We start from the raw sequence: 19,392 nt of genomic DNA, 5'->3' as shown, positions 1-19,392 counted from the left end.
GGATAAATACATTAAAAGTAAATTACTTTTATTTTAGCACAAGTCACTAAAGTACTATGTCCCCAGTCATGCTTGCTCGACTTCAGTTACAAATATAACTTAAAAAAAAAAAAAAAATCTAGATTTTTCATCATTTCTGGATTGGCTTATTTCTAATGTTCCTCATCAAATGTTCTTTTTTATTATTAATGCATGTTTAATACTTAAAATCTTTAAAAAATGTTGTGTCCCTGAATCAACTGTCACCCCTGTTACTCTGATAAGAATTCCATAGAACACATCACCTGATTATTCTTTTAGTCACATGACACTCCCGGATGTAACATATTTTGGAGGGAAAACTTTCAAGAAGAAGAGTAAGTACCACTCTTTAATCAACCCTTTTTTCAATGTTTTAGCAAGATTTTGTAATGTGGCAAAGCATAACACGTCCAACCTGTTACGCTTATTAATAGTGGAAACAATTTTTTTTTTGTAATTTTTATAATATGGCTAATAAACATGTTAAAAATGGTTCTTAGTGGTCACCATGTACTAGCTTGTTGTTCATCATACTAGTAGTAATGGCTAAGTTTAGCATAAAATCTCCCCCCTGTTACCGTCACCCCTGTTATTGCTATGCACTGTAACATGAAATTTCCTTGCAGATTTTAAAAAGGGACATTGTAGCTTTTAGAAAATGTAAATATTACTATAACTGTGTATTCAAAACAGTTATTAATAGAAAATTGAATGTCCTGTAACAGGGTGGACATTTGGCACGTCATGGGTAAAGACTTTGATTTTAAAAAATATTATAATATAATATCCTTAGCTGGACCAATACATTTTTCTTATAGGTTGAAAATCCCTCTTTTAGATGAAATGTTAAAATAATTCAAAATTTTGTATGTTTTGATGAAGAGTGATCACACTGAAATGGCACCGAATAGTAGGAATGACTCATTTGTGTAAAAAAATAAAAATTTAAAATTAAATAAAATCCCTCTTGAATGTGCATTTCTGTGAAGTATTTCTGATGACTCATGCATTAAAAGAAAAAAAAAGAAACCGATAAAGTGACGACTTGGAGGAGGAGTGAACGTCTCAACACGACCAGAACAGGGCGTGTGCAAGTCAGCCTGCGAAATCATACCCGTACTCACTCTCGCCACAAGTGTTAATAACACTGGCTGCAGACCAATGAGACAAACCAGCTTTATTATCACAAATGAGGTGCAAAAGTGTAATCTTTGCTTGCTGCTCCGCTGGCTAGGACGACGGCAACCGCAGTCACTGCGCAGATGACGGCGCTCCCGGTGATCCTTTTTCAACTCACATGTCACCGAGATCAGCGAGCTGTAAGTTACATTTTAGTGCGTTACTAGTAGAGGTCTAACCCAAACTGTCGGCTAATCACCTGGAGGAAAACACGGCGTGTCCCCAATTAGGGAGGCTAATCAAATGCGTATATATAGGAGGTGTGTCTACTGGGCGATCCACGTGGGTCCGCGGGATACATTTCAGCTGCTGTCGGTGAACTATGTGCCATTATGGTAATTTGGTTTAAAAAACAAGTAATGCTCTCGCTTTCACTCACTTGCTTTCACTTTCGATTTAGTCAGATGCGAGCTAGTTTGGCAGCCCGTCTTTCCGGTTGTGTGTATATGGGGAGACGCTTCTGCACAGCTGTCAGTGAGAATGGAGCCAAATCATGTGCACGTCCACCACGTTCTTGTTTCTGCCTAACTTAATGTTTACGTTTTTATTCTGTCCAACGCTGTTTGTCAGCATTGCTCCAAACTGCGTCGAGACTGCAGGGTATGGAAATAAATGCGTCCTTGGTAGTACGCGGCTGACGGTTCGAGCAAAGGTACGAGGAAATGATTACCGGTTATTAGTCTTGCCTCCAGCTTAGTCTCTGTAATAGTTTTGTAAACTTGAAGAATGATTTATAGGAAGGATGGTCTGCTTCAAGTAACAAGAAACTATCACGGTTGAAGCGCAACCTTCAAGAAATATTTAGTCGTGATTATCCATCCAACTCCTGTTGGAAGAGCAAGTGTAAGTGCTGAAGAGTACCATCGATAAATGTTAACCTCACTAGGCTACCGTAAATTTTTAAGATACGCGGCTGTTTCATAGTAACACTGAAAATATAGTTCTATTCTTTAAAAAAAAAAACAAAAAAACCCCAAAACAAACAAAAAACACCCTTTAACTTCAGTACTACTACAGTACAAATGGAAAACACAAGTACATCTGCAACAGAATTGAAGACAACTAAAAGTACATTTCATCACTATGCTGTTTAAATATTCTTCATAATACTACAACTGCTGAAACATTGGATGTTAGATAACATGCATCCTCTGCTTTGGCCCCGATGGAGATTTCAGACAAAGATCATGTGTTGTTGGTCTGAGTGAGGTGTACCCTTAAGGTGTCTGATTTATGGCCTGTATTTACAGCGCTTTTCTAGTCCCTAAGGACCCCAAAGCGCTTCGAACCGGCAACCTTCCGATTACAAGGTGAACTCCCAACTCTTGAACCACGATCGCCCAAGTTCAGCCTAAAGCTTTTTTTTTTTTTTATAGTTGCCTGACACTGTTGCCTGCATTTCGAGTTGTGCATGGTGGACTTGCTCTGCAATCCTGCAGCCCTAACACTAGTTGCTAGGGGATTTATGTCCTCAGGTTGATCAGTTCTCTTCCAGTCTGTTAGAAAAATGGCTGCAGAAGAAGTAGCTGGAAATGCGCAGGTACTACATGGGCCAGTCGCATTTGTTTTAGGCATTGATGGGATGTTGAGTTTGGTGTTGACAAAAAAAAAAAAAAAATCCACTCATTACTATTAAAAGTAATGCAGCACTCAATACTCAATACTTCATTGCTTGGTGGGGAAAAAGTAATTTGTAACATTACTACTTTGTTGCTCTGTAAAAAGATGTAAAATTCATTGTAAGACATGTTATCTAACAGTATTTATCTTCCCCTTCAGTCCTGATACTCAACACAAATCCCTGTTTGTGTGTGGGACAAAGCTTAAAGGCCCGCACAAACTTTGTTTTAGTTTAGTTGAGATTGAACACAAGACGGAACAGAAAGCAAATTAAAAACCAGGCCAAAGAGATGCAAAGCCGCAGTAATTCTACTGTAGAAACAACTGGAAATGGGTGATGCAATGTTACAAGCCTGACTAGCCATCGCTGCCTTTGTTATCTGTTGAAGATCAGGCTCTGGCTGCTGTGCTGGGGTCAGCATACACTTAGCTTTAGCATCACTTTGGGTTCTGGCCTAACTTTTTGTTAGGATGTTGTCTATGGATGCTTGGAAAGAGCCGATGCTGTGTTAGCAACAGCCTCTTTTTGCAGTGTTTGCACTTTGTTTGTTTGCACACTAGCTGATTATAGCAAGACCCATTTAAGATGTATTTCTGTAAATCCCCCCCACCCCATCTATCATGCAGATAATGATGTAACTGTAGCTGTAATGTGGCTACTGAATTTGGTGCATTTACAGCTTTAGTTACTGCATTACTGAAAATTGTAAATTGTAGTGTGATTCCAGTGACATGTTAGTTTTGAATATACTGGTTATTTTGTGCCTCGGGTGTAGCTTTAATGCAGAAATGCAGTCCTTAACTAATTTATTATATAAACTGTCATTTAAAATAAAAAAAGGAAATATTTTAGAAATCTGTCCAAAAAATGTTTAAAGAAATTTTATTAAACAATTAACAACAAAATCTAAATTTATTTTAAATAGCCAAATTTGGGTACTAGACCTCAAGTAAATAACTAATTTGGCATCTTAAGTAAAACAGTTTAATTTTGATTTTTTTTTTTCTGCTTATCTGTAAAACAGCAAATTTTAACATTTTTAGCATTAAAATAATTTGATTAAAGAGCTTGGCCTTGCTGGTGGATTAACTGTCTTTTGCTAATTATTTTAGAGCAGCCGTGGTATAAGCTTTACATTGGATGATGTCTTGATTTTTTTTTATTTTTTTTAAAAGCACTGTATAAATTGCATATTGGTGGTAGTGTGAGGGCCTCAGCTTGTACATCTGGAATAAAAATGGAGTGCAACTGAAATAATGTAGGTTTCTAATGAGTGTGGGTTGCCTCCCTTTAGAGGTTTTCTGGACACACCCAGCTGTTAGAGCTTGTAATGCATTGTAGTCCATTTGGGTGTGGAATGCCTTAGTTTCCTCCAAGAGGGACTGGTAAATATTGCTGGGAAAAAATAGTGTCTGGATTAGCCAAAGAACTCCAGCTGGGTAACTCTGGTGAGAGTTAGCCACAGGAAGACGGGTACGTTTTTGTTTTTTGGTTTTTTTTTTGTTGCTGTTGTTGTTTTTTTTGTTGTGGTTTTTTTTGTTGCTGTTGTTGTGTTTTTTTTTTTTGTTTTTTGTTTTTTTTTTTTTGTTTTTTTTTTTTGAGGGAATTGCAAAGCATTTAACCTCTAAAGTGAAACTGTAGCTGTTATTTACACTACATGCAAGTTGTGAGTTCTGCCCGATGAAAGCAGGTTGACTTTCTGCACTTTGAGTTGCACCTCGTTTGTGTATGATGATTACGGAGTGCGGTGACTGTGGGTGGGCACGGGGTAGTATTTCTAGCAGTGCAGGACAACAGCTTGAATACACTATAAAAAAATTACTATTTGAGTTTCAGTTAATATTTCATACTCATTCTGTTGTTTTAGTAGATGCAGAAAATAGAAGAAGAGAACAGAGTTGGCTTAAAAATATAGGAGCACAGCCTGTAGCAGATGAGCAAATGGTCACAAAAGAGTGACAGAATACAGAAATGTGCAAACTTCAGAGAAAATGGTTATGTATCTGTTATTGCTATTCAGCCATAGAAGTGGAAATTATTTACCACAGTGTTACACAAAGATGGCTTGACATATTTCTGTTAAATTTCAATGACTTTAATTGCATATTTATCACCCATTATATTACAATTTTAAAATGGTGACCTAAAAGATGTTGATGATGATGATGATGATGATCTAATGTTTTCCTGTACAATTTCTAGAGGGGTTTCCAGATCCAGCTGACCTGTAAGGTGTGCCGAGAGAGCCACAAAACTCAGGTGTGGCTTTGTTTGTTAGTTCTGAGGTAGGCATATAGTGTGTGTGTTGTGTTTTGTTTTGTTTTTCTTATGAGTGTACTGTGCTTAGTAGATTTATTAGATCACCTGTTATTTAAAAACAAGAAAACACAAATAATTTAGTAAGTCTGTCAAAAAATTATGGAGTGCAAGTAAATAGCTGTCATTTGGCATTTTAATAAGAAAATTTATGTGATTTTCGATTTTGTTTCTGCTTTTTTCCTTTTGCAAAACTGTAAACTTGAATATTTATGAACAATGCCAATAATGATAGTATTCATTTGGATTAAATAGCTTGCACATACTGGTGGATTAATCATCACAGAATCATAAAAAATCAGAAATTGTCAGTACTGTTAATTTAGGACAGGCCTGGCATAAACCTTATATTGAGTAAAATAAAAAGAAATGTAAAACAGCAAAATAATATTGAAAGCCTAACCTTTTTAAAATTCCTACAAATAAACAGATAAGTACATCCTCTTAATTCTAATGTCTTACATAAGGATATAAGTCATCTGTTTCTCATCAGGGCTTAGTATCGGGTCAATATAACCTGAGGTAAACAACAAAGTTTTCCAGTTGAAAAGTCGAAGTTCAGAATTAGAGTTTTGGTTTCTGGCAAAGCTTTTAAAAAGGTCATTTACCGACTGATCTGTGAAAAGACTTCAACATGAAATGTTGTGCTGTCTGCATGACTGTCTGCAGCTCGGTAGGTAGTGTGGTCGCCCCATGATCGGAAGGTCGGGGGTTCGAATCCACTGAACGGCTACCCTGAGGTACCCCTGAGCAAGGTACCGTCCCTCCCCAGGCGTGATTTTTGGCTGCCCACTGATTCACTGAGGGAATAGGTTAAAGTCATTTCAGCCTCATCTTCAAATTATTCACGTCCTCTCAAGACCAAGACTCAAGTCCAATTACAACATGCCAAATAATTGATCAGTGTGTTATGTTTTAAAGCGTTACACAGATGACCTTCATTTAAATACTGATTGCTACAGCAATGTACAGTAAATGTTTTGGAGGAACTGATTCACTGAGTTCAAAACATGGCGACTATAGATTTTACTCTGAGCTAATAATAGGTCTGTGACGTAATTGCAGTCTCCCTTATCAGAAAATGATGAGTGAATGAATGACTGTAAAAGTGGTTATTTTAACTGGAATATGTGAACTGCTAAAATGCTAACTGTTATATATTTCAGTGTTTGTAACATATAGAAGTTTGACTTGCTTTGCTCTAAGCTGTGACTTTATGAATGAGGAAATAAACTGGCATGTCAAATAGCTGTCCACAGAATGTGTTACCATGGTAACTAGGTTGAGGTTGAAGCTTCCTGGAACAGAAAAGCAAGAGTTTACCTTTCATCACACTAATTGTTAGCCGGACCTGATTCCTGGTATGGGGCCCTGGTCTCCAGTGTTAACACAATGCAAGTGCCTTTCCAAGAACGGTGGTATTACAATAATACAGTCCAGGACCCACATGCCAGACTCTGAAGAGCGGGCCAGAGTTCATCACAGTACAAGTAGAAATGTTTTGTTTTTGTGAAGGGTCGTAGGGAAAATGTCTCTTTTCTTTAAAAAAAAAAACACAAAAAAACACAAAAAAAACCCCCAAAACAAAAGGGATCACTGCATAGATCGAATATCCACAAGGCCGATTAAGTAAAAGCAGCGCAGTAAAGAGCAGGCCAGTAACTCTCCAGCTTCAAGCTACTACTGCTAAAGGCAATTCTGCTAGCTATTGAGGTGTGTGTGCGCGTGCGACACTGCTTCTGTATTTTGGTTTAGGTTTTTGTCAAATGAAACCATAATATGCCATGTGATGTTTATCTCAGGCTATAATTGCTTAACTTTACAACATAGTAAAGGCTATATTAAAAAAGTCGTAATACCTTAGAATTGATGGGGGTTTACTCTCTTTTTGCAGTGACTGAATGACTGTATAGTGTTAATTTCTGCAAAATGCACTCCGTGACTGAGCTGATGGTGTGCAGTATGACAAAAGTACTGGACTTTGGAAGTTTGACACATTTATATTTCAATGTCTAAACTTCAACTGTGTTAGTTTATTAAATTTAAACTGCATTTCAATCACTTTTACTATATTATTACATTTAAATACCCATATTGCTTTCCCCAGTAGCAGCTAGGTGCAGCAAATCAGTTGCACCCAACAAAACTCCATATTGCCATAATTGTTTCTTTCTAATTGTATTTTCATTCTTACAGCCTCTTGAGTACGCCTACATGTGCCAATTCTGTGAATGAAGCAGGGGATCTACGGATATGTTTGAATGATCTGATTCATAATGTGAAGGTGAGTGGTTTCATTTTAACTCTTTGGTAACATTGAGTTTTTATTGTTAAAAATTTGTATGACATTTAAAAACGACATACATTTGTTCACTGATGCTGACTTAAAACAATAAAAAAAAAAGTCTGTTTTATTTATATAGCAGCAAATTGTAGCTCTAGTTATGTCAGAACTAATGGATAGTGGACAGTTTACCTCTACACTGGCAACAGTCTGGAGCCTTTACTCATTATACAGTCACTGGTTACGTCATTATTTATGGATATAGGCAGAAACGATGATCAGCTGATGCTAACAGACCCGAAATGTGTTAAGGAAAAAGTTTCCCACCGCATTACACCGCCAGCCTGAACACTGACACAAAACAGGATGGATCTATGCTTTCATATCATTTAGACCAAATGTTGACTCTTCCAGCTGAATGTCATCAGATCTTTTATTGCCCAATTTTATGATGGTGTAGTAACTGGAGTTTCAGTTTTGTGTTCTTAGCTGATAGGCAGGGCGCTCGGTGTAGTCTTCTGCTGCTGTTGCCCATCTGTGTCAAGGTTTGATGTGTTGTAGGTTCAGAAATTCTCTTTTGCATAACTTCCTTGTAATGACTGGTGATATGAGCTACTGTTGCTTTAACAGTTTGAAGCAATTTGGTTATCTTGCTTTGCTCTCATACGCTTCACCCAGAGAACTGCCACTCACTGGATGTTTTCTTTCTCACACCATGATTAGGAGTCAACTTTATTGTAATTACACATGTATTAATACAGGGTAACAAAATGCAGTTTGCATCTAATCAGAAGTGCAAGAGCAGTAAGCGCAATAGGAGCAGATTATGTATGTGATCTGCAGACCTTTGTGACAGAAAAGTCTCAGATTAGTAGTTTGTCTTTGCAGCAACAATGCATTTAGATGTGCTGACAATGTAATTACATGATTTTGATATCTGCATTTTAATGAGTAGCTGAATAGGTGTACCTAAGGAAGTGACTGATGAAATTTCTGGTTGTTTGTCCATCAATCAATCCCATTCTCATTAACAAGTGAACGTAAGAGCTTAGAAGGAATTTCTAAAACTTTGGCACAAATGTTCACTTGAACTAGTTAAAATTTGGTGGTCAAACATCCCTAGGGACTAGAAGGGTGTGTTTTGTTTTTTTTTTTAATTCCACCAATTTCTTATATATATTAACCTGGTTGGTTGTGAGAAGCACATCTGGTGAGACAAATGAAAATGTTTATTTGTTTTTAATTTCTTGTCAGAAATCTGATGCTATGCTCTACGCTCCAGGAATTGAAGACTTTCCAGTAAGTTTTTAAAAAGTTCAGTTTTGATTTCTAATCATCGTGTGAATCGATTACAAAGTGCTAACAAGTGTTGCGTGTATGTCCAAATCCTGGAGGTCTCTTTAACCTCCACTCCAAAGACTAAACAAAAGGAATCACACATTCAGTTTACGGAGTGCTATAAAAGGCACTAACACCACGCCCATGCTTCTGTTTCCTCCTTGGTAAACATACCTGTATTCAGATAGCCAACCAACACAACAGCCATCCAAAGCATGTAGAAGGCAACATGTTCTTTGTTGGAATGTTTTGTACAGCGTACTCTGGGCCCTGTATTATGAATTCAACATACCCATGGAGCAAGTTTGGCTGTTACCATGGTGATGTACCCCAGTTAAATAAACTACCTTCATGGTACAGAAAACAGAATTAACCTTGATTACCTGGATAATCTGATTCCTGCTTCGTAATATGGGCCTCTGGTATCATCTTGAGAAGGGAGTGTTTAGTACATTTTTAATTTTGGTGTTTGGCATTATTTATAATAATAATAATAATAATAATAATAATAATAATAATAATAATAATAATAATAATAATAATAATAATAATAATAATAATTATTATTATTATTATTATTAAGCTTGTCATGATAAAGTAATTTTATTTATTTTATTCCTTAGAAATGTAACTCGTAGAACATTTTCAGGAAATGCTAAGAAATTTTCTTGTGTTTCCAGGATTTCTGTAAAAAGATGGTGCTGAAATGTTACATGTTGGAGTTGATAATGGTCCTTGATGAGGAAGAAATTGGGCGTGATTCACAGGAATGTGTCCGTGATTTCAATTATAATCTGCAAACAACAAAAAATGTAAGTTTGACTTCTTCTAAAAGGATACATTTAAGAGTCTTTGCTTAAATGTACAATCAAAAAGATTTTTTCACATAACCACTGCTGAAGCTTATTACCTTTCTTTAGCTTTCAGTTGTAATTGTTTGTATTCATTTGAGGAAAAACAAATCTTTAATTTTTGTCTCCTGTTAGGATCTGTGTCCAGCATGTGAAACGTACACGCTTCAAAATATTACAACATTTATGGACAGACTAATGGACCTTTTGGAAAATCTCAACTCTACATAATATTATATAATGATGTAAATACTGTAAACTACTACTGTGCATTTGTGTAGATTTGTAAATAACTGTTTTTATCGCTTATGTTGCTACCATACGTAATAATAAATTAAAGATGTATTTTATGCTATAGGCTGATGACACTAAATGTAGCATGGCATGTCAGTGCTACACATCTGGCCTATTTGTTTTTAAATATGCTGTCAGTGCCACAGCTTTTAGCTATACTGTATATACATAATGTTATCACACTGCTAAATAATTTCCCCCAGGGATCAAAGTATTCTGATTCTGATATACACTACTGAATAAAATGTACTGATACACCTAATGGACTCTAGTATCTGAGTATGTTCAGTATATGCTTACTCCAGTGTTTTGTCTGTGAGGTCTTCAGTTCTGCATTTTCCTCTCTGGCTGCTACATGTGCGGCTTGAAAGTCTTTTGTAAACTTTATTTCTTTTTTACATTACATGTTAAAACAAACTCTCAACTGTTACTTCACGTACTGTTGAATACATGGGAGATTGTATCTGATACACAAACTGTTCTATTTAATTTTGTTCGATTCCGGGTCAGCATCAGAGATGGAGCATTTATCGTGCAAGTGGCAAGAGAGTCTTTAGTAGATACTCAGACAGGAAAACTGCCATTAACATTCTGTATACAAGGGCAGCTTATCTGCCAACTGCAGGCTGTCTACAAAGTTTGTGTGTAGCATGCAAACCAAGCTTGCCAGCATTAGCTCATAGCTTAACTCCACTGTGGTATCCAAATCTAACCACTTCTATCGGGGGGGAGTAGTGCATTTTTTTATTTATGGCGCCTTTCTACAACCCAAGGTCCCTGTTCAAAGCATAAAAGAACAGCATTGGAGTCAACAACTGGAATCAATTTTTAAAGAGTAAGTCAGTTTAAACAGATGGGTTTTGACTTGAATAAGGGAAGAGAGGCAGTATTCGTGATCTCATGAGGAAGTGAATTTCAAAGTTGGGGAGCAGAGTGGCTGAAAGCTCTGATCTACGGGCAGCCAGCGAAGCTGCTGAAGACCAGTGATCATAACTCTGTGTGTGAGTTATGATCCAGGCTGCAGAATTCTGGAGGAGTCAGAGATTGCGAAGGGCCTTGTTAGGAGGACTGAAGAGAATTACAATAATCAATCTCAGAAGTGACGTGGCTATAAACAAGGATATGGGGGTTGGTAAGGAAGGGACAGACGATTGATATTGCGTAAGAGGAAGTAGGTGGACTGGTTGATACGACTATTACGAGACTGAAACGACAAAGTTCTGTCAAGGATGACACTCACACTCTTAACCTGAGGGGAGGGAAAGATTGAGGAGTTGTCAATATTAATGGAAAACTTGTGGGATTTGGTTTAAGTGGAAGCTCTGCCAACTAACACGGCTGCAACCAAAATGCTAATGCTAAAAATTCAGAGGCCAGGGCCCTATCCTAAAAAGGAGAGTTCAACACATCCAGGGTATCGTTCGGTTATCTAGATACTTACCCTAACATTGGAGATCAGGATAAAAGGTCACATGAAGCTGGTTATATTAAGTCATTAAATTAACCCAGCGTTACCCCTGTGGCTTCACATGAAAGGGGTGGTGTTAGTCACACATGGGCCTTTCATAGATCATGTGACTCTTCTTCCACAGAAAATCATCCACCAAGACCAGTGATGTTATCAAAAGTGATATAAATCTCGAAACAAACTCAAAACTTGTGAAAATAACGGGATGAATGCCACAGAAAAATCTTCAGTTAATCTGTTGCTTTAGGGCATGCAATAAATATTGTAATTCTACTTAATAGTTTTAAGTTGAAGTGAGTGGACTGGTGATATTAAAGATTAGAGCTCTAAAAACTTTAAACTGGATACATCTAAGCTTTAAAGCTTACCTTCCCTGCTGATAAAAGGATATGTGGAAATTGCTTCAGTGTGTAGCAGGTCAAAGGGAAATTAATGTGATTGACTGAATAGGTATTCTTCATGTGTGCTCTCTGTTTCCGGGGGTGTGGAAAAAAACAAGACTCAAGTAGAACACCAATAGACATTTAGTCACCACATTAAGACATTCCTGTGGCAAAGTGACACACAGTTTGCCAGTTGGCAGTCCTTCCAGAGCTTTCAACTGAAGCTTGTTACAGTTGCATTCCAAATGTTTCCAGGCTGAGTTAAAGTGGATTTTCTGTGTCAGATGTCTTACAAACACGCTGTCGGTGTCCTCATACAACTTTGGCAGAGCTGATGTGTGAGGGCAGTTATTCAGTGTAGCTTGCCATCACCAGTGTGTGAATGTGTGTGTGAATGGGTGGATGACTGGATATGTAAAGCGCTTTGGGGTCCTTAGGGACTAGTAAAGCGCTATATAAATACAGGCCATTTACCATTTACCATTTGTGACGTGTGCAACTCAGTATGTCTTTCTGGGAAATACATGAACTCTGCATTGGACTAGAGCCTGAGAGATTCTGACATGTCACATATAAAGAAATGTGAAAACTCACACAAACTACACAACCAGCAGTAAAACATTTTTAATTTTTTTTAATTTTAAACAGACATTTCTAAATGTCAAATGACATACAACTTATTATTTGAAACGAGCATAAAAGCCCAAGGTATCAAACCTTAGAATAAAAAAAAAAACATTTAAGAAAAATAAATAATATAAATGTACTCCGTAGCATTCAGAAACTGCGTTCAGTTGTTCAACATTACCCTGCCCTTCATGTTGTTTAAATATAGTACAACCCCAGGTCCAAAACAGAAACGTATTTTATGTTTTGAAAAATGTAAATTTAAAAAAAAAGCAATGATGTGCAAATCTCATAAGCCCATATTTCATTCCTGCTGAAAAAAAAGAGAAAATTTAGTATTTTAAGAAAAATATTCGTTCATTTTGACTATAATGGCAGCTACACTTCTCAAAGAGTTGGGGCAGGGCCATGTTTATGTAGCATCCTCTTTTTCGTGACTGATACAGGATTCTAGCAACTAGCATCAACAGTCCTGGGTCTGTATTGGTGAGATTTTTTTCTTTCATGATATGTCTTCAGCTGGTAAATGATCGGGACTACCAGTTCAGCACCCAGACTCTTTTACTATGAAGCAACGCTGTTGGAACAGCTTGACTGTGAGATTTAGCATTGCCTTACTCAAATATGCAAGGTCTTCCCAGAAAAAGACGTCTGGACGGGAGCATATGTTGGTCTAAATCCTGCATATATACCTTGGAGCATTGATGGTCCCTTTCCAGATGTGCAAGCCACAAATTCCATAGTTACTGATCTATTTCCATAACATCAAAGAGATCCTGATGGCATGCAGCTGAGCATTGATAACAATACAGATGCTTACTCTCCTCCTCAGTCCGGAGGATGACCATGTTCTCCAAAAAGAAGTTTTCCACTGTGCCTCTGTCCATTTTGAACGAGCATTGGCTGACAGAAGGTGGCGGTGTTTCTGAATCATGTTCATATTTGACTTCTTTGTTGAATGACAGACCTTTAACCTGAATTTTTGGATGGCATACTGAACTGTGATCACGGACGATAATTTCCGGAAGTGTTCCCGAGCCCATTCAGCGATTTCCATCACAGAATTGTGGCTGTTTGTGATGCAGTGCCATCTAAAGGCCTGAAGAGATCCCAAGCATTCAGTATTGATTCTGAGGTATGTCCAGAGTCTTGGAATCTTTTGATGAGAGTTTTTAATACACAACTTTCAGCATTTCTTGGATGTTCTGGATGTTCTGAATTTTTTTCCTTCATAATCTGCAGCCACAGGTCTTTGCAGTTTAGTGAACCTCTGCCTAGCTTTACTTTTGACAAACTCTGCCTCTCAAAGATGCTCTTTTTATACCCCATCATGTTGCCGCCCTGTTGCCAGATAACCTAACTAGTTGAAAAATATTCCCCCAGCTGTTTCTTTTAGTATCACTTACTTGTCCACCCTTTTGTTGCCCTGTCCCAACTTTTTGAGATGTGTTGCTGCCTTCAAAAATCAACCAATTTTTATGATGAAATGATAAAATGTCTCAGTTTAAATGTTTGATATGTTTTCTATGTTATGTCATGAATAAAACATGGGCTAAATTGCCATTGGGGTGCAAAGCTAGAGGACAGTGTTAAGCAGAGGGAAATTTGTAGACTTCAGTCAAAAACCAACTGAGAATCTTGAATCTGAATACTGTGTTTCATCAAAAAACATGTTGATATGATTTCTTGAGAACAGCACAAGTTGTTCATTTTTTGTTTAACATCATACTATCTTTTTAAGGCCCACGTATCCAAATAAAGTTTTCCCTGTGGAGAAAAACCACAGGGAACGTGGATGTCCGCAAAGATTACGGAAACTTTAAGAGCTGTTACAAACATAGGTCAGCGTTTCCAAATATTAACTTTTACCGAGTGAACGTCCAAATGCATGGTCACCGTAAACAAACAAAATAGCTAGTCACTTGAAAACTCTTCTTTTAGGCTAGTTATCTCTCTCATACGCTGATATATGCACATTATGTAAGACTGACTTACCCACAAGTTGTTCTGCTTAATGTTGCTTAAGTTATGACCAATGTATGGTGAGGTGGAAAGTGCATTTATTTTAAAATGGACCAATTTTTTTAATGCCTATGAATGTACCCTCATTACACACACACACACACACACACACACACACACACACACACACACACCTCCAGCAACTGTGTTTCCTATTAACAGCATATTTTACATACTATCATTTATGATCTTTAATATTTACTAAAGAATAATAATACTGAATGACTAATTTTACAGTACGTGGCTTTTCTCCTCAAGAGTCAACTTTGCCGTAAGTCCCTTCTGGTGGTCGGTAGCACTTGGGAAAGGCCATCAGCTGCAGCATGTTGAAGGCATATTTCCTGCATTTAATATTCTTTTGAACATTCTCAATGCGACATCCTTCTCTGATGATCAAGTGATGAAGGTGAAAGGTGGAAAAAAGAGAACAAAAAAGTAAACATGAGTGAGGTTTAAAATTAAGTTTGTGGTATTAATGATATACACGCCTTCAAAAAACAAACAAAAAAAAGAACCTGAACATTTTGTGCACTACTTTGTGGCTGCTTTGGGATAAAGAAAGCACAAAACTATGCAGTAAATATGGGATCCGTAGTGTTGTTGTTTGCACATTAGTTTGTAAGTGAAAGGTTCCTGGTTCAGTTCTTGCTAGAGACACAAATCCCTCAAGGGTTTATGTCAGGAGGGGAATTTAGTGTGTCAAATCAAACCTGCAGAGCAACCTGCTGTGGGGTGAATAGTTCTTACAAGTATTCTTGGATAAATGGTTCTCAGAGAGATGTAAATGAAACTGAAGATTTTTCACACAGCTGTGAAACAATACAAGAGAGTGTCGTGGTTAGTGAAATACATATTGAGCACAATTGAGATCAGTCTATTGGTGCAGGCCTCCACAACCGGCTAAGTTTCTCCTGTGGGAATTAATTGCCCAACCAAACTCGTGAGTTGGAAGTCAGGATAGGATACTAAACAAAATGTCACCAAGGGGAAAACATGCAGAAAATCTCACTTCTAGGCCATTTGATGGGCTAATTATTCACATTTTCATACATTCTCCATGTGGGAATTAAAGGCATGCAAAACAAGGAAGGCTTTTAACAATTCTGATGAGACATTTTCTGTTGTCCCATTGATTTGCAAGTCCAGTTTCATGCAATAGTCAAATGCATTTCAAAGCAAACATGAATGGCTTGTTGCTTGTTGCTGCTGTTGGTGGTGGTTCATACTTATATATATCAGCACCCAGCTGTTTTGTCCAAACTGACCCTTGTATTCATTTAGATCAACATATAGTGTATAAGTCAAAGGTATGTGGTTAAACCACCTGACTATTAAAAGTTAATCCTCTCCCTCAACCAGTCCAAATCCAGAATTTTGAATGGCTATTGAGAAATATTATTGAGTCTGACCGGGGTAATGCTAAAAGGAGAAGGCAAGTTTCCCAGCGGTCTAGATAAACCATTAAAAACATGTATTTTTAACAGAACAGCAGGACTCTTAACCAAACAGATCTATGACCGTTTGACCCATGTGGAGCTACCTTCTCATTTAAATCAACTGTTCTGTGTTCAATCCTCCCATCTGAAGCTCCGCAGTACATCACATCCACTCCACAGATCCACACACAAACTCTGATGTCTGTTTGTCTCTGTCTCTGCTATACTCAAACTGTGGAACACTTGGCCAGCCTTAACCTTATGCACAGTTTCCATCTACGCCAGTCTCCCATTGCCTTCAGTGAGTTATAAACATTTTGTTCCATTCCAAATTAGACACAAGTCAGAAAAAAGTAGACCCAAAAGCAGGACACTGTCTGTGGCACGTTGGAGGACAGCTTTTGGGACTGTGCTAGCCTCCCCTAGTTCAAGTAGTTACACAACTTCTAGAGAAGCACAGAGTAACGCTGCAAGCAAGGCAACTGTCTGATCTTTGAGAATGACGGCTTATGATATCAATTACCAGTACCCCCCCCCCAAAAACAAAAAAACAAAAAAACAAAAAACAAAACACAATAAAAAACAGTTCTCTAAGTAAAATAATAAGAACCTCGACAGTTCAGGAGTCAATGGTCAATGAACCGTACATCTCATATGTAGACATCTGGAAAAAGGTTTATTTTTTATTCTTGCAGTCCCGCAAGCACAAAAAAATGTGTGAATGAGAAGCCGTGGGAACATGAGCTACGCCCAGTTATGATTTCAACTCTTACTGTATGTGTGCAGAGGTATGTATTTCAATATATATACAGTATGACTACTTAAGAAATGCCCACAGGGTTAGGAAGAGCTCAATGCACTGCAGACAATACATGTCAGTAGATGAAACAAAAACACACAGCCCCACAAACAGTGCACCACATATACAGAAACGCTATCAAAGACATCTGTCTTCAGTTTATTTAGACTGTACAAATGCCAGAGATCTTTCAAAATAATTTTTATGTTTGTTTTTGTTGTTTGATTAATATGTCTGTATATTTAAAAGAGTTTCTAATGTTTAAAAAATGTTCCATCTGTTATTCTTGTGTGTTATGACTAGGGATGGGTACCTGTATCCGGTTCTGACATAAACGGTAGTAACCAGACCGAAAAGCAGCGCAGATTTTGGTGCTTTATTTCGGTGCTTTTTTTTCCCTGAGATGTCATACACTTCGGATTCTGGGCAATCATTTTACCTTTGCAAGCGTAGTAGGCGGGCCCAGGTATGTACGTTCTTTTAGAGCAGAGCTACAGATTAAAAATGCCCAAGGCGAAGCGGTCAAAGTCTGGCTGTACTTCACAGCAAAAGATGCAAACTCAGCAGCCTGCAACAAGTGCTTTAAGCTGATACTGTGCAAAGGAGGTAACACCTCGAATCTGATGAAACACCTGGCGACGTATAGCATTTTGTTAAAAGCCGAGAAATGCGCCGTATTTGATAGCTTGCTGCGAGACCTCACACCGGGCACATCTACTGCGGGTGTGGTGCCTGTTATCGGACCCGGAGTTAGCAACATCCCCCAAAAACCCGAAGAGGAGAGTCCTGGCCCCTAGCCCTGCCAGTGTAGCAGAAATGATGACGGATGATGATGGCAGCAGCAGCCGTGCTTCTCTGCGTGAGTAGCTTAATGTTGTTCGTGTGTAATTTACGTTGAGTAGGCTAACCACGTTATTACATTAATGCACATAAGGTGAACTAGCAAACATCATCATAGCTACATGCGGCTATCTTCTTGTTTGATGGCAGATACTCCCTTCACCCTGGCCAAAAAGGCTAAAATGACCAAAGAAAAAGTGGAAAACAGCTAAACATGAGAGGTTTTTGGACAAAGTTTGTGTTTTTTCCATTGTTTAAGCACTGCTTCCATCCAAGAGTGATGCCATAAATCCCCTATAGCTGCAGAAAAGGCTGACATTGTTATCTTTTTCCAAAAAACCAGCTGAACATGAGAGGTTTTTGGACCAATTTTGTGTTCTCCATTATTTAAGCACCTGTTCAAGCACCGTTTAAGCACCGGCACCGTTTAAAAAGTACCGGTTTGGTACTGGTATCGGATAAAACCTAAACGATACCCATCCCTAGTTATGTCATCACACACAAGAATAACATAAGTTTCTATGGTGCCGTGTATGTGTGTGTGTGTCAATTTCTGTTCTCCTTCGCATTTTCCAAAGCTGTCCATTGGAGTCTGGCCTCCAGGCCTTGTGTTTGACATCCCTGCTTTAGTTCATATAGTAACGTATAGCTTCTAAAAGCTACAAACACTGTTTATAGTAATATTGGTGGTCTTTGTAAAATGTGAAGAAAAATCTGAAATCAGCCTAATGCACTCGCTGTCTAGCCCCAGATGTTTTTTCCTTAGCCTCAGATCTCCAGAATAAAAATAAGTCAAATGTTTATTAAAGGAAAGGTGTCTGTTTGTCAGCAGCTGTAAACCACTGAGTGAGCTCCATTCAGCTCAGATGAACAAATTGGTGGCTGCTAACCTGCTAAGCGCTTCAACAATGGGTGTAAGAAGCTTTCTAAAAAAGTTAATTCTACCTTGTGACAGGAATGTTGCTTGTGCATCAAAATGACTTCACATGCAGATATATTTGAGATATGTTTCACAGATCACAGGCCAACAAGTCATTTACAACAGTACGTAAATACGGGCCACACAATACCGGCTTCAGATGTAAACTCAGGTTGGTGAGTCAGTAAGTGCTTCTAAAATATTTATTGTCTCAAGTTAGGGCTGCTGTCAATCTCTGACACACTGAGCCAGAGACTCAAACACACCTCTCACGCTCTGTCACACGTCTATTGTCTCATGTAGGCCGAATCAAAAAACAAATTCATTACTCATGATGAAGCTATACAGATGATCAGGACAAGAGCGAGAAATATCCAAAAATCTATCACGTTGATTTGTAAAAGCAGCAGCAGCACAGCCTCTCTCTCTTTCTTCTCTCAGACCATGCACACAAGGGTCACTTTGTATGTCTAACTCTGAAACTGTCACGAGTCCCAGGAGAAGACCAGGGCCATACAAAACCAACCTCAATGCTGAAACCTTGTAAATATATACTATATGTGTATATAGACAATGACTCAACAAAACAAATGCGTCGAGACATTGTCACTGATGATATTTTAGTTAGAGTTAAAAAGACAAGGAAAAAAAGATTAGTCTGTGTATTCAAAATCTGCTGTGTATGAAATAAATCAAATGGAAAGTTATTATTAAAACACTCAAAAAAGACGGAAAACATAAATTAACAAAAGAAGAAGTAATGTACCGGTGAAGACGCGCATCATTAGGTGGGCCCAGGACAGACTCCAATAGAAATAAGCAGAACACAAACAGATGTACATCTGTGGCTGTATTAAATATTATAGCTGGCATTCAGTAGTTACTTTGATGGCAGTTTAGCTTTTATAGCATGAAATGCTTGGATCTGATATCTGATATCTGATATCTGATATCGTGTTTTAGTAAATATATAAGTTGAGCCACTGTGGCAAAC

The 19,392-nt window shown here is 37.9% G+C and overlaps 2 protein-coding genes across 3 annotated transcripts in view; one reads left to right on the top strand and one right to left on the bottom strand.

Moving 5' to 3' along the window:
* The first annotated feature begins 1,098 nt into the window (after positions 1 to 1,098).
* il15 (interleukin 15) lies at positions 1,099 to 10,166 on the top strand. Of its 2 annotated transcripts, none has more exons than XM_085276599.1 (6): positions 1,099 to 1,340; positions 5,024 to 5,106; positions 7,334 to 7,421; positions 8,676 to 8,720; positions 9,440 to 9,571; positions 9,746 to 10,166. In XM_085276599.1, the coding sequence occupies exons 1-6, from the start codon at positions 1,284 to 1,286 to the stop codon at positions 9,839 to 9,841; spliced, it is 501 nt and encodes a 166-aa protein (XP_085132725.1). In that variant the 5' UTR covers positions 1,099 to 1,283; the 3' UTR covers positions 9,842 to 10,166. The 2 variants fall into 2 exon arrangements, with proteins under 2 accessions (XP_085132725.1, XP_085132724.1); XM_085276598.1 differs by lacking the exon at positions 1,099 to 1,340 and adding an exon at positions 1,581 to 1,852.
* A 2,197-nt stretch (positions 10,167 to 12,363) lies between these two features.
* Positions 12,364 to 19,392, bottom strand: part of inpp4b (inositol polyphosphate-4-phosphatase type II B) — a 177,832-nt gene continuing 170,803 nt past the window's right edge. Inside the window, exon 22 of the mRNA XM_085276578.1 lies at positions 12,364 to 14,790. Coding sequence (XP_085132704.1) covers positions 14,658 to 14,790 — 133 coding nt within the window. The 3' untranslated portion in view covers positions 12,364 to 14,657. The remainder of the gene's footprint in view (positions 14,791 to 19,392) is intronic.

Source organism: Mchenga conophoros, linkage group LG6 (assembly GCF_057382185.1).
Source record: "Mchenga conophoros isolate Kocher_MC1m ecotype Shallow Benthic linkage group LG6, M_conophoros_male_GT1.1, whole genome shotgun sequence".
Classification (NCBI taxonomy): Eukaryota; Metazoa; Chordata; class Actinopteri; order Cichliformes; family Cichlidae; genus Mchenga; species Mchenga conophoros.
The sequence above is the reverse complement of the archived record's forward strand: the minus strand, read 5'-3'. Positions and strand labels throughout refer to the sequence as shown.

What these genes read in the sequence shown, in the direction of transcription:
- il15 (XM_085276598.1), top strand. Translation starts at nt 1,694, where the DNA reads ATGTGCACGTCCACCACGTTCTTGTTTCTGCCTAACTTAATGTTTACG. An exon ending in GGCTGACGGTTCGAGCAAAG is followed by an intron (nt 1,853 to 5,023) that starts GTACGAGGAAAT and finishes TACAATTTCTAG; the next exon opens with AGGGGTTTCCAGATCCAGCT. An exon ending in ATCTGCAAACAACAAAAAAT is followed by an intron (nt 9,572 to 9,745) that starts GTAAGTTTGACT and finishes GTCTCCTGTTAG; the next exon opens with GATCTGTGTCCAGCATGTGA.